Source organism: Prionailurus viverrinus, chromosome B2 (genome assembly GCF_022837055.1).
Source record: "Prionailurus viverrinus isolate Anna chromosome B2, UM_Priviv_1.0, whole genome shotgun sequence".
NCBI lineage: Eukaryota > Metazoa > Chordata > Mammalia > Carnivora > Felidae > Prionailurus > Prionailurus viverrinus.
The window spans coordinates 11,460,248-11,474,002 of record NC_062565.1 but is presented as its reverse complement, the minus strand read 5'-3'; the positions used below and the strand labels follow the sequence as shown (position 1 = coordinate 11,474,002).

The following is a 13,755-nucleotide window of genomic DNA, read 5'->3' as shown; positions in this document are numbered from 1 at the left end:
TCTTCAATGTTTATCATTTCTGTAAAATAATTTTTCTCTAAATTTCTTTTTTACTTAAAAAAAAAATCTCATTTCCCAATTCTTATTCTTTTTGGACACTATCTGTAGTGTTTGTTTACTCCTGGGTTCCTCCTAGTTTAATAATTTTTTTTAAATGTTTATTTAAAAAAAATTTTTTTTCAACGTTTATTTATTTTTGGGACAGAGAGAGACAGAGCATAAACGGGGGAGGGGCAGAGAGAGAGGGAGACACAGAATCGGAAACAGGCTCCAGGCTCTGAGCCATCAGCCCAGAGCCCGACGTGGGGCTCAAACTCACGGACCGTGAGATCGTGACCTGGCTGAAGTCGGAGGCTTAACCGACTGCGCCACCCAGGTGCCCCTTAAATGTTTATTTTTGAGAGAGAAAGAACATGAGCAGGGAAGGAATGGGTCGGGGGGTGGGGGGGGGGGGGGAGAGCAGAGGATCTGAAGTGGGCTCTGTGCTGACAAGAGTGAGCCCAACGTGGGGCTCGAACTCACAGACTGTGAGATCATGACTTGAGCCAAAGTCAGACACTTAACCGACTGAGCTACTCAGGTGCCCCTCCTCCTAGTTTAGTATTCTCTTCAGAAATATTTTTTTCTTTTATTGCTAATTCTTCCCCAAGTTCTATTACTTCATTTCTGAGTTCTTCTTTCTCTGATTTATTTTGCTCTTTTGTTTCTTATATCATTTTAACATCTTTAGTTTTGACGTGATTTTTTTTTTTTTTTGCACTGATATTGTGCAAGTTTTGCATTTGTGGTTTGACATCATCCTCTTGTATTTTGGGGTTGGTGTTACCTGTCAATTAGTTTTGCTGTAAATGTTTCATACATTTTTTGTTTTACTAACTAGTCTGTTTCTTTGTGAGGAGTTCCAGAGATTCAGAAGTCACGTACTGCCGTATTTCCAGGATCCATTTACATTTTGAGTCATGAATACTTCTCTTTCTATATTCCTGAGGCTTCACTCCTTAGCTGGGTGTGACGGTAAAGGGCTAGGGTTAATCAGCACGCTGCTTGGAGTGGCAGTGGCGTGTCACATCACGTCTTCATTTTTGAGTGATTACTTGCTTGTAACTTTCTAGGTTGTCAGTAGCTTCTCTGCAGTACTGAATATATTCTGTTCTCCTCAGCATTGATTTTTACTTGTGAAAACTTGGCTTCCAGTCTCAATGTTGTTTCTTTGTCAGTAGTTTAAGTTTTGATTGCTATTAAGATTGCTAAAATGTTCTCTTTGCTTAACTTCATCATGATGTGTATGTTATTTTCTCAAGACTGGGTTTTTTTTCAATCTAAAGAGTAATAATCTGTCTTCAATTCTAGAAAATTTGGGGGCCATTATTTTAATTTTGCCTCTGTTCTCTCTCGTGGGCTGCCTATTAGATGTCCGGTTGAACGTTTTCACTTTATGTAGAACCTCTGAATTTGTTAATTTGCATAGGCAAAAAAAAAAAAAAAGTTCAAGCCAGTTAGAATTCAGGCTTTTTTAAGTCACTGAAACAGAAACACTCTTACTTTCCTCAAAAGGCAAGTGAGAAAAGAAACTGAAAAAGAGGTGACTCCGGAAGTAATTACCTTGAAACCTAAACTACTCCTGAACTTTTAGGTCAGTAAATTCACTTATCTTTTTCTCTCTTAAATCAATTACAGTTGGATTTCTGACAACTGCAGCCAAGAGTCCTGATTAACATAAATGTTTACTATGTGGGTGGCACTCTACCAGGTGCTACATAATCAACGATATTCAAAACAAAGTCCATGTCTCCAATCACGACAATATTTCACACTCATTCAATACCATATTCACATATATATACATATATATATATATATATATATATATATATATATATATATATATATATATATATATATATATATATATAAAGAGAGAGAGAGAGAGAGAGAGAAGAAAGAAAGAGGAAGGGGAAATAATGCCTGGGCCAGGGTATTCAGAAAAGGCTCCAAAGCCCTGGGAAACGAACGGGTCTTGCCTTAGCGGAAAATAAAGGAACAGGCATCAAGGTTAACACAAGGCAGCTTTGCTAGAGTCTACAGCAGTGGAAGTAAGATTTTACGGACACAAATTAGCTCCAGGATAAGGACAGGGTCTAGATCTTAAATCAACATAATCCCCCCTCCCTTCTTTTATACACTGAAAATCTCTGCAGCTGAGCCATACTATCTTCAGTTTAATTTGGTTATTAATTTCTTATCCTCTTAAGGGCATATGTCTTTTGTCACTCCCTCGAGTACAAATGGCCAGCGACAAATTCACTGGAATGAATGCAGGCGGAAATAAGCAACAAGCCCAGGGCCTGGAGACCCAAACTGTCGCGGTTCGGTAATAGGGAGCTGGGACTGCTCTTGGAAATCTCTTCCTCCACCAGCAGTGTCTCCAGGGACAGCCTGAGTCCACTTCCCAGGGGATGATGTGGGGAAGCCACAGGCCTTAGGTTTCGTGAAGAACGTGAAAGGTGGCGGGGGAGCGGGCAGCGCGAGCCCCACAACCGGCGAACCAAGGGCCCCCGGCGTCCGAGTCCCCCGACGTCCACCGCCCCCGCCAGGAGCACGCAGCCCCTCTTCCGCTCCGCCCCCCCTCCGCCTGCCCCGCCCCGCGGCCGGCGACGCTGGGGAGAGGCGGGGTTTCCGCTTCCGGTGGCGAATTGTTGACGCCTGCGGCTGCTGCGGTGGCGACCGGGCCGTTGGGGAGGGGCTAGTGGGGGAGGGAGACGGCGCAGTGACAGGACCGCCGAGGGTGCTGCTGAGGCGACGATGGCAGAGGGGCCGGAGGAAGCCCGAGGCCGCCCTCCCGGGCAGGACGACGGCGGAGGGGACCCCGAGCCCGTCCCTTCCCTGAGAGGCCCTCCTGCCGCCGCCGCCCCACGCCCCCGGGACGGGCCGCAGGCCGAACCCCAGGCCCCGGGCCGGCCCCCAGCCCCGGGCCTCGCGCTAGCTGCGGCCGCCGCCGAGGAGTCGGAGCCGCCGCGCGAGCCCGGGAAGTGCGGGGAGGCGGCCCCCGGCTCCAGTGCGGGGCCGCAGGAGCCGGCAGGCCGCGAGGCGCCCGAGGCCGGCGCGCCGCGAGAGAGGCCGGCGCGGCTGAGCGCCCGCGAGTACTCCCGGCAGGTGCACGAGTGGCTGTGGCAGTCCTACTGCGGCTACCTCACCTGGCACAGCGGCCTGGCCGCCTTCCCCGCCTACTGCAGCTCCCAGCCGCCCCCGCCGAGCTACCCCTCGGGCGGAGGCGCCGCCGCCCCCCAGCCCGCGGCGCCGCCGCCCCCCCAGCTGGGCTATTACAACCCCTTCTACTTCCTGAGCGCCGCGGCCGCGGGGCCCGACCCGGGGGTGGCCACCGGCGTCACCACCGCTGCTCCCGTCGCGGGCCTGGGACCCCGGGCCCCGCAAGGGCAGGGATCCGTCCGCTCAACCCCAGTGACCAGAGTGGGATCGGCCGCTCCTTCGCGAACCCCGAGCGAGACCGGGCGGCAAGCAGGTGAGTAGCGCGTCGGGAAGGTTGGGCGGAGCGAAGGGGTCTTACGGGAGCTCGCTGGTGGGGAGAGAGGGCACGCGTTTTTCATCTGGAACTGGTGTTTCTCCACGTTCGTCAGCTGTCTTCTGCCCAGGCCTCAAATTCCCAACGTGTGGCCCGAAGCTGCACAGTTTGTTCTTCCTTTAGACCTGGCTCTCCGAATTGATTCCTTATTCCACGTGTAAGGACGTCTTTGCTCCTGAAACTGTGCCCTTGATCTCCACGACATGGAGAGAGCCAAAGCTTAATTGTCAGATGGCAAACCCGTTTTGACGGCTGGTGGCGGTTGGAGGGTGCCGGTAGTGCTGGAAAAAATCCAGACGTGGATTTATTATGCATGACAGGATATATGATATATAATCTTTTCTATAATGTGTAATTTATATAATTATATATTACCTATATGAAGAACAGTGGGGCCGACGGATATAAAAGATTTACATAAATATAAGTGGAGTTATGAACCTTTGGGACCTAGCTGAATGATCTTGTATATTGTCTGTTTACTTCTCTATGGGAATTAGAATGTTTTGCATTAGTTACGCGGTTTAGTTTATTATTTAGACTTTTTGTTTACTTTATTCAGCCACAGATACAAGGGACAAAAACTAGTTTTTCTGAATTTGATCCCGCTCAGAATTTGAGATGTCAGATTGATAATCATTGGATTTATTACATAGAAAGCAAGACAAAGTGAATAGGGGGTAAAATGAGGAACACAGGTATTTACTTTCGAGTAATCGTCTATACTTAACCTTGGTTTTTACAAAAAATGTTTAATTTGGGGGCGCCTGGGTGGCCCAGTCAGTTAGCTTCCAACTCGATCTCAGCCTGAGTTCAAGACCCCCAACCCCTCTTTGGGATCAGCCTTGGGTATGAAGCCTACTTAAAAAAAAAAAAAAAAAAAAAAAAAAAGAAAAAGTTTAATTTTGTGACCTAGGCTTGTGATCACCTGGATTCTCATTTGAGTCCCTAGTGAAATGTATTGAGTACCTTAAATAATTAAATTTATCTGTGAAATCATTTTTTAAACATTAAGAGGATGAAAGCAAACTTTTAAACTGTTCAGTAAATAGTGGAATAGAGTTGCTGTAAAAACATGTACTATTCATGTAGGCAATACCAATAATTGTCATAAGGTTTTAATTAGCAAGTTGTACCTTGACTTTATGTTCTCTGATTTATTACCTGCTTGGGTTCCAAGGCCTATGTGAAATAAGTAGTTTTACTAACTTTTTTTTTTTTTTTTTTTTTTAATTTACAGGCAGAGAGTATGTTATTCCATCCTTGGCCCACAGATTTATGGCAGAAATGGTGGATTTCTTTATTCTGTTCTTTATAAAAGCAACGATTGTCTTAAGTATTATGCACCTCAGTGGAATAAAGTAAGTTAAGGCTATTTGCAGAAAGGTTTTAATGTCTACTGCATAGAGATCTTGTTTTCTGAGGTTCTGTTCACAGCTGCAAGTCACTAAATGGACAGTCTGTGTGCCAGTGTCATGGTTTCTCTAATAGGGAAATCTCTTTGTCGTATTTTTTTCTTGGTAGTTTTAAGAAATAACTACAAAAGAGAGAAAAACATTTAATAAATTCTGAAAGATCTGGGACTCTCACCTATTAAAAGTTAGGTAAAGGTTTTGATTTTTTTTTTTCTTTTTTTAATTCAGCTGTTGGGCCAGGCACTAATTTCCCTCTTACTATCCTGTTCAGAGTAAAGACAAAGGCATAAAGAGCTTTTGGTAAATCAACTGTCGATTATAAGTTAGATGGCATTTCCAAATGGGATTGCATATTATACTATCAGGCATGTCCCACGTGAACACAGTGGGCCATCTATTTGAGTAACCTCCTCTCCTATTAATGAGCATATAGCACTTATCACTTGCTAAGCACTTTATACATGCTAAGTAAGCAGGTAGAAATAATACGGATTCTTTAATCTTAAAACCACTATGAGATGTAGAGTTTAATAGCCTTGTTTTTATATATTGAAGTTTGGGTTTGTAAGAAGTTAAGCCCAGGATTTATCATTGCAAAGTTAAGAAGTGATAGTGTCAAGATGCAAACCCTTGTGGTCATGTTTTAGAGCCCTTGCTGGGAACCTGAGTGTTACTGAGATTCCTCCCTGTCCCTCCCAGGGACACATCCAGTCAGGTACCAGCTCCCTTCTTTTCAGGCTCTTGAAGAGCCTTCAACTCAGACAATTTCCTCTTGACTGACAGACGGTGCTTCATCATCACTGCTTCTCCCTAGTCTAGTTATTGTCATCGCTTTTCTAGATCATAGCAAAAGTCTTCTAACTGGTACCTTAGTCCCCCAACTCCTGTTTTATCTCAATCCAGTCTCTGATATAAACCAAAGAGATCATAAACTCTGATTCTTCCCCTCTCCACCTTAAAACCTTTCTTACTGCCATCAGGATCAAGTCTAGTCTTCATGTGGCTTAACAGATGCTCTCATTTTTCAATCACTTGTTTTATACTTAATATTTGAGCCATACCCAAGTGCTTACAGCTTCCATCACAGTCTCATTCAAAGGCTCTCTCTCTCTGGCTAGTCCCTCTCTCTGAAACTTCCCTCTTCTTAGTCTGGCTAACTTCTCTTCATCCTCCAGATCTCAGCTCAAATGTCATTTCTGGGAAGGCTTCACTCACTGTGGTAAATGTTCTTGGTATGCGTTTCCATACTGCCCTATGGGTCTACATAATAGCCCTCATCCCACTTTATTCTTACCTACTTAATTGTTCTGCTTTGTCTAGTAGGTAAGAGTCTCCTTGAAAGCAGAGACCAAGTTGAGTTCCCTCACCATTATGTCCCCAGGGCTAGTACAGTGTCTGCTCACAATAGTGCTGTTTATTTGAACAGACTAATGAATGTTTTGTGAAACTAAACGGGTGGAAACCTAAGATTAGTTTAGAATTTCAGTTCAAGTTTGTGACTTACACTAATGGAAAAAATATCAGTGCAGTTGTGCTGGTGACTAAGTCTTTATAACCCCAAACTATTATTTTATGCAGGGATATCTCTAAGTTTGCTATGCATTATATAATAGAAGAAATAGATGAAGACACATCAATGGAAGACTTGCAGAAAATGATGATTGTGGCTCTTATATACAGATTATTAGTTTGTTTCTATGAGGTAAGCTACTGACTCAGCAAATATTAACATTTAACAATCTTTTTTTTTTTTTAATTTTTTTAACATTTATTTATTATTGAGAGACAGAGAGACACCGAGCATGAGCAGGGGAGGGGCAGAGAGGGGGAGACACAGAATCCGAAATAGGCTCCAGGCTCCGAGCTCAGCACAGAGCCCAACACGGGGCTCGAACTCACAAACTGCGAGATCATAACCTGAACCGAAGTCGGTCTCCCAACCAACTGAGCCACCCAGGTGCCCCTAAAAATCTAATTTAAATTATCACCCCAATACAAAAAGAAATGGGAATTTACAATCATTCATATTTTTGTCAAATGTCTCTGTTTAAAAATGTTTTCCAAATGTTCTCGAATGTAGATAAAAAAAATACGTGGGGCACCTTGGGTGGCTCAGTTGGTTAAGCGTCCGACCTCGGCTCAGGCCATGATCTCACAGTCTGTGAGTTCAAGCCCCACGTCGGGCTCTGTGCTGACAGCTCAGAGACTGGAGTCTGCTTTGGATTCTGTGTCTCCCTGTCTCTCTGCCCCTCCCCTGCTCACGCTCTGTCTCTTGTCTGTCTCAAAAATAAATAAACATCAAAAAAATAAAAAGATAAAAAAATATAGCTCCCTGAGTGGAGACGTTTTACAATTTCTTTGTAACATATTTCAGTCTTGTGGTCCAAATATATACTTGTAAATTGGTTGTGGAACTTGAAATGTATTTTTCCATAGAAACAACTTGCTAAAAAAAAAAAGGGTGGGGGGGCTACAGAGAAATCTTACAGTACACATCTTGTGGCATGGAGGGGTTGAGAGACCAGTAGAAATGCATTACAGGGGTAACCTCTGAGTATTCTAGGAAATTCTTTCAACTTGAAAATTGTTTTAAAGGAATAAGATGACAGAAAAACTTAACCTTTGAAACTGGTAGCGTTGAGCTAGTACATTAAAATTATCCTTCTTTCCTTAGATAATCTGCATTTGGGGAGCAGGCGGAGCCACCCCCGGGAAGTTCCTGCTGGGGCTTCGAGTTGTGACGTGTGATACATCAGTGCTTATTGCACCGAGTCGGGTTTTAGTGATTCCTTCCTCAAATGTTAGCATTACAACGTAAGTTCTTCTCTTAGCTTAATTTACTTACGAAAATAACAAATTTTGAGTGTAGTATCCGATATTCGTAAGTTCTACCATTTGATACAGTATTTTTAGCATTTTTAGTTGGTAATTTTTCTTCATGGCGTGTAACAGACATTGTTAGATTTAAAATGGAAAAGTTTGAGTTTTTCAATTGTTATATGATTATAGACCGCTCTTCAGTGTACAATTTCAAGATAGTCATTTTATGAACTATCAGCCACCATAGTGAGAGGGTCTGGGTGGTGGTGGTCTGTGTATCAGTGCTCTGTATCTAGTTTGATTATTCTCTAATAAATCTGTGGTTATCGGGCCAGTTACTGATCCGCCTTTAGCCTCTATCGGTAATCCTGTCTATCCCGTCCTGAACAGGCAGCAGGAGTTTGGACAGAGATGCACGTGTGCGTCCAGCTCCTGCTCTAAGTGACAGCGTGTAACTCTTGGTAGTACTCACGGCTAGCTGTTGGTGTCTGTCTCTGTGAGGAGGTTCAAACAGTGCTAACGCAAGTTCTATAGAGTTAGTTAAGGGGCTGTCAGTTGAGCAAAACAGGATACTGGCTGGAATTGCTGCCCAAGTGATTCAGAACTGGGTTGTTAGATAAAGAAATATGAGAGACTCTGGAAGCCTTGATTTTGCTAATATCTCCAAAATTTCCTTACAGTTTTGTGATTATAATCCTGGTTGCTACTTTTAATGAGTCAATAATGGCTGCTTATTGAGCACCTCTTCTGTAACAGGCATTGTTAAAAACACTGAATATGTGTTAACTAATAAGACAGGTACCATAGGTACTATTATCCCCTTTTTACAGAAATGAAACACAAGTGACTGATAGAAACAATTTAGTCTGGATTCAGAGCCCACACCCTCAGCCACTGTGCTTTTTCTATAGCCTTTCAGAAATCTAGCACTAGTAGGATAAGTTTCCACTCTGAGCTGTGGTTGAAAGCTTTTTTTTTTTTTTTTAAGCTTTCTTTAATCACAGCATCCCACAAAGAAAGAATACCCAGTAATTTAAAATGTGAGTGCTTCATAGAAGGTGGAAAATGGGACTGCATTTTGTATATTAGTTTAGAAGGAACTAAACACAAATGACTGTAGAAAAGGTAAGTAAAGGGAATAGATATTTGTCTACAAAATATCAGAGAAAATACTGTAACCTTTAGTTCACCTTCTTCAAGACCTGTTTATTACTGCTTTTCATGTGACAGTTCTGAATCTTTTTATGTTGATGATGTCTTTAGAACAAGCCCAGATGGTCTTACTAGAGTATAATGCTACTTGAAAGTAACTCATATCAAAGATAAAAAACTGTCAGGACTTTGTATGTTTTAAGTATGTATTTTGAACTTGATAGGATACTATTAATCTCCACGTGGTTGGTATATAATTTGTCTGATTTTTTTGCCTTAATTTTTTAGGTCCACTATACGAGCTTTGATCAAGAACTTTTCTATTGCTTCTTTTTTCCCTGCTTTCATCACACTGCTGTTTTTTCAGCATAATCGAACAGCCTATGACATTGTAGCAGGAACCATTGTGGTAAAGAGAAATGGGGTCAGATGATGCCCCAAAAGAGCCCTGAATTCCATACTCTCTGGAATGATGACAAGACTAAATTATGTATCAAGGCCATCAGTATCCCTGGGTTACACTAATTGATGATTTAGAAATTAAAGCAGTCGCTCCAGTGTGATGCAGGTGACTATTCTGAAAGTATTGATATTACTTGACTGCCAAAGAACTTTTCCAGAAGAAAAATCTGTTAAATTTAAATGTTAAAAATTTTTAGATTGAAAAGAAGGCAAGTGATTTTATAATCAACAATGGACATTATATACTTTCTTAAGATCTAAGGCATTAGAATTTGCTGAAAGCATTTTCAGCTCTGAAATCTCCAGATGAAACTTAAAAAATTTTGGTTTATCCCAGAATGATGGAAAAGTCCAGTTGTGTTTTGTAAACACATTAACTCATATTTTAGTCAACACTTCTTGGGGCAATTGTTGTCTTTGCTTTTGGGGAGGGGGGTGGGGACACAAATTTGATAACCCGCTTATCTCCCACTCTGGGAGGAAGTGAGTCAGCTGCAAGAGAGAGGGGCAAAGGAGGCAGGCCTAGGTTCCCTTACTGTCGTTCTCAGATCTGTACTGCAATGCACTGTGGGAATGATGCCACTTTACAAGTATCGTTACTGTTCTAACATGTGTTTGGGGCAAGTTTTGCATGATGATGAAAAAGTATTAAGTCATATTGCTGTATTACTGATTTTTTTAAAGAAAAGGTAAGTTAGTGATTGCTTTTGGTGGGGGGAGGGGGGTCCTAAATTTTCACCATAAATTAAAATTACAATTCATGTGCAAGTGTTTTTAGTGCCCTAAATCAAACTATATGTGGGGGGAAATTATTCGTCAAATTGTTGCATATTTACTGTAAAACAACATTCCCAGTATGTGTGCAGCATGAAGAAAGTGTTAGTGCTTTTCAGTGTTCTAATAGAACTTCTGTTTCTATAAGGATATTTACACACTAGGTAGTTTCCTTTTATATTTTATATAGTTCTAGGACTTTTGAAACCTCAAGGAGTTAAATAATCATAGTATTTCATGGTAAAATACTAGGTAGCCTATTAAATATTAGCGATTTTCCCATTATGAACTATTCTAAAACAAGGACAGGTATTTCCAGACATTTTTCTAAGTTCTTTGGGCCAAAACCTCACTTTGGGGCTGCCAGGGATGGTGTCTTGAGGGAAATGTTAAGTAACAGTTTGTGTATTGCCATTTTAATTTATTCTTCTACTGAGGCAAAGCTTAGTGTTTTAAGTATGTGTGCATGTTTTGTTAGATGGCCCTGTTAGCTGTGTTGAGAGAATACCTGAAAAAGTTTTATTTCTTAGGCGTTTTCTCCAACCCTGATACTATTTTCCCAAAAAACACTAACCTCTGTTGGACACTTCATAATTAGATTGCTTAAAAGATCTTGACTTTTTTTTTTGGTCTTTGATAGCGAATGAAAGGTATATTATCACTGTATCAGTTTTTAAAGTGGGTTTTTCCTTTAAAACTGAAAGTATTCACATTTGATGTCTATAGAAACCTTAGCAGTGTCCTTATTAATACCTTTTTATCATAAAATTTCATAAGCCATGTTTTTCAAAATAATTTTACATTAAATTCAACACCACAGAAAGCCTGTCCGTTAAGTGCGTCCAGGTACTCGACAAATCATTCACTTGTTGCCCCTGGGAAGATATTTAGCTTGACGGCCCTTCAGGGTGTTACCCAAACGTACCGCTCAGTAGTGTACTACATTAGCATTGGTGGATACACTATTTTTGCCACGGATGGGGGAGATCCAGTTGCAATGTCCTTCAGCCATGTAGCTCTGGAGATCTTTATAATTTCCTCTCAGAAAATTGGAAGGTTCACCGTCTAGGCTATTTTAATGTATACAAACAAAAGCAAGTCACGTCACCCAGTTTAACTTCTTAAAAAATTGCATATTTTCTGTATCTGAGTTATTCAGAATCATATCTATGTAGGTTCATTTAGGTCCATCTTAGGGTTCAAGTTACATAGCCCGATAAAATAAAAGTATTCCTGCTTTGCCTTTACAACACATTGCAAGGCTGTTTGTATTTCTGAATGCACTTAGGAAAAGATATTTGATGCCCAGATCATTGGGAAAAAATGACAAAAAATGGGGAAGGAGGGAGAGTTCTTTTCTCTTCGGGTTGTGGTGGGGGGGAGGGGGGGTGGGAAGCCTCCCATCTTTTCAAAAACACTTTTCTATTTGATGTATTTCATTTATAGAAAATTTCTGCATCAGAGTATAATTCTCATGCCGAAGCTCTAGCCTAAAAAGGCAAAAAGATAGTTGTTTTCAAAGAATGTTTACAAACATTATTCATCACTTTTACAAGATAAGTAATAAGGGAACAAAAATCAAAAGTAAGCAGAGTAGAAGAACACTATTGCAGTGAAAGTGCCCTAATGAAAAGCACAGAATAGGCAGTTAACTCAGGCATCTAGAAAAATCTCAGTACCTACTAAAAGTAGCTAGAGTGGTAGTGCACCGTAAGAGAAGTCTGACTTGAGTGTTCATGCGGGCCGAAGTGAGGAAACCCGAGGATGACAAGCCTCGCTCTTTTTGACTCATCTGTGACCATGAAACTAAAGCCAACACTTTTTTGGACAGAAAGCCTTCAAAGTGGGGCGCCTGGGTGGCGCAGTCGGTTAAGCGTCCGACTTCAGCCAGGTCACGATCTCGCGGTCCGGGAGTTCGAGCCCCGCGTCAGGCTCTGGGCTGACGGCTCAGAGCCTGGAGCCTGGTTCCGATTCTGTGGCTCCCTCTCTCTCTGCCCCTCCCCCGTTCATGCTCTCTCTCTGTCCCAAAAATAAATAAACGTTGAGAAAGCCTTCAAAGTATCACCCAGCTGATACCTGTGTAGCACTGGTTCAGAAGTGACTTAAACATTTACCTTCCGATTTTACCCAGATATTTAGGATTTAAAAAAAAATGGTTGAGGGCCCCTTTGTCTAAATTATAAAATTAAGGCTTTAGTGTCCATCGTTTCAAATGACAGGAAAAGTGGTTTTTAGCTGCATTAAAAGGATTTATTCCCTTATGGGACTTGTTTGGGTGTTTTACTTATGCATAAGTGTTTCCAGCAAAGGAAGACAAAAAAGGGAGTTTACTTGCTACTTGGGAGGAGGGCTTTCTGAGAGGAGGGGTAGGACGTTTTCATTGTACACTTACCCTGTTCAAAGCTGTGGTTCCTTTGGAGGAATATGCCAACAGCAGTGTTCGTAAAACCTGACCAGTGTCCTTTCACGTATTTGCCATTGCCCGGCCTCCATCCCAGAGGCCAGAATCTTTTACAAGTGCTTGCCTGGGTGACGTTCCTCCTCTCCAGCTGTGTGTCTATTTTCTTGCAGTTCATTATAGTAGGACTTGACCCACAAACAGTATCTGATGGCCTGCCTATAAGTAAAATTCAGCATTCTATTTTTAATAATTTGTATGCCACCGATTTGTATTCTTTGTCTCAATAAATACTTGATCACCGATGCTTTTGTTTTTTGACTGTTAATTTGAGATTTGCTCTAGAATTTCCTGCTCACGGAGACCTTGCTCAGCTTTTCCAGCGTTCTCTGCCTTCAGGAGAATGGCACTCAGCTAGAGTGCTTTCAGAAAGACAGATCTAGCAACAAGCCATCCACCCTTAGGGGTTGTACAGTCCTGTAGCAAAAGTCACTCAAAAGTTCCCCAGAGATGACTAAGCTTAATGTTAAGCCAGTCCTGTCCTTTCCTTAAAGTGGTTAACCATCCCGCATTATACAAGATACTAAGAACGCATTTTACACCCAAAGAACCGGAAGTTCAAAGTCTCATAGGTGGTGAACAACCGCGCTGGGCAACTTAAACCTAGTTCTGATCTTACAAGCATTTCCTGTTGTAACACATCTAGAGGAGGACAGGATACAACACAGGTCCCCAAGAAGAACAAAGCTGAGAAACCTAAATGGAGCTAAAACGGCCTGGTCTGAGCTCTGTAGACCGTGTTGGTCTGAGCCCAGGCGCACACTACACATTGTGGAACTACAGGGAACTTTTAAAGCAAGCTTTACGAGCTGCCCCGTGGTATTCGTAAATTCAGCTGGTGTGTGTCACTAGACCCAGTACACGGCCATTTCCTCAACCTGACTATACCAAATGTGCAGTTTCCATTAAACACACAGGCTCATAACCTTCGTACAGCTTTCAGGGAGTTTCACTTTAAACAGGCCCCGGAAACAAGTCACGGAGATGAAAAGGACAGCGTAACAGTCAGTACTGCTGGAGTAACGTACGGTGACCGACGGTGACTGCACTGAACTGTGGGGAGCACGAAGGAGAGACTCCTGCTGTACGCCTGA

The 13,755-nt window shown here is 42.3% G+C and overlaps 1 protein-coding gene across 2 annotated transcripts; it reads left to right on the top strand.

The window, feature by feature from the left end:
- The first annotated feature begins 563 nt into the window (after positions 1-563).
- FAM8A1 (family with sequence similarity 8 member A1) lies at positions 564-12,906 on the top strand. 2 transcript variants are annotated; one of them, XM_047859400.1, is made up of 6 exons: positions 564-1,633; positions 2,253-3,520; positions 4,821-4,941; positions 6,574-6,697; positions 7,670-7,809; positions 9,256-12,906. In XM_047859400.1, exons 2-6 carry the CDS (start codon positions 2,803-2,805, stop codon positions 9,398-9,400), a joined length of 1,248 nt encoding a protein of 415 aa, XP_047715356.1. In that variant the 5' UTR covers positions 564-1,633; positions 2,253-2,802; the 3' UTR covers positions 9,401-12,906. The 2 variants fall into 2 exon arrangements, with proteins under 2 accessions (XP_047715356.1, XP_047715355.1); XM_047859399.1 differs by lacking the exon at positions 564-1,633 and having other exon boundaries at positions 1,935-3,520.
- The last annotated feature ends 849 nt before the right edge of the window (positions 12,907-13,755 follow it).

Coding starts and splice junctions, on each gene's coding strand:
- FAM8A1 (XM_047859400.1), top strand. CDS start 2,803: ATGGCAGAGGGGCCGGAGGAAGCCCGAGGCCGCCCTCCCGGGCAGGAC. Junction 3,521..4,820: donor CGAGACCGGGCGGCAAGCAG/GTGAGTAGCGCG, acceptor TTTAATTTACAG/GCAGAGAGTATGTTATTCCA. Junction 6,698..7,669: donor TATTAGTTTGTTTCTATGAG/GTAAGCTACTGA, acceptor TTCTTTCCTTAG/ATAATCTGCATTTGGGGAGC.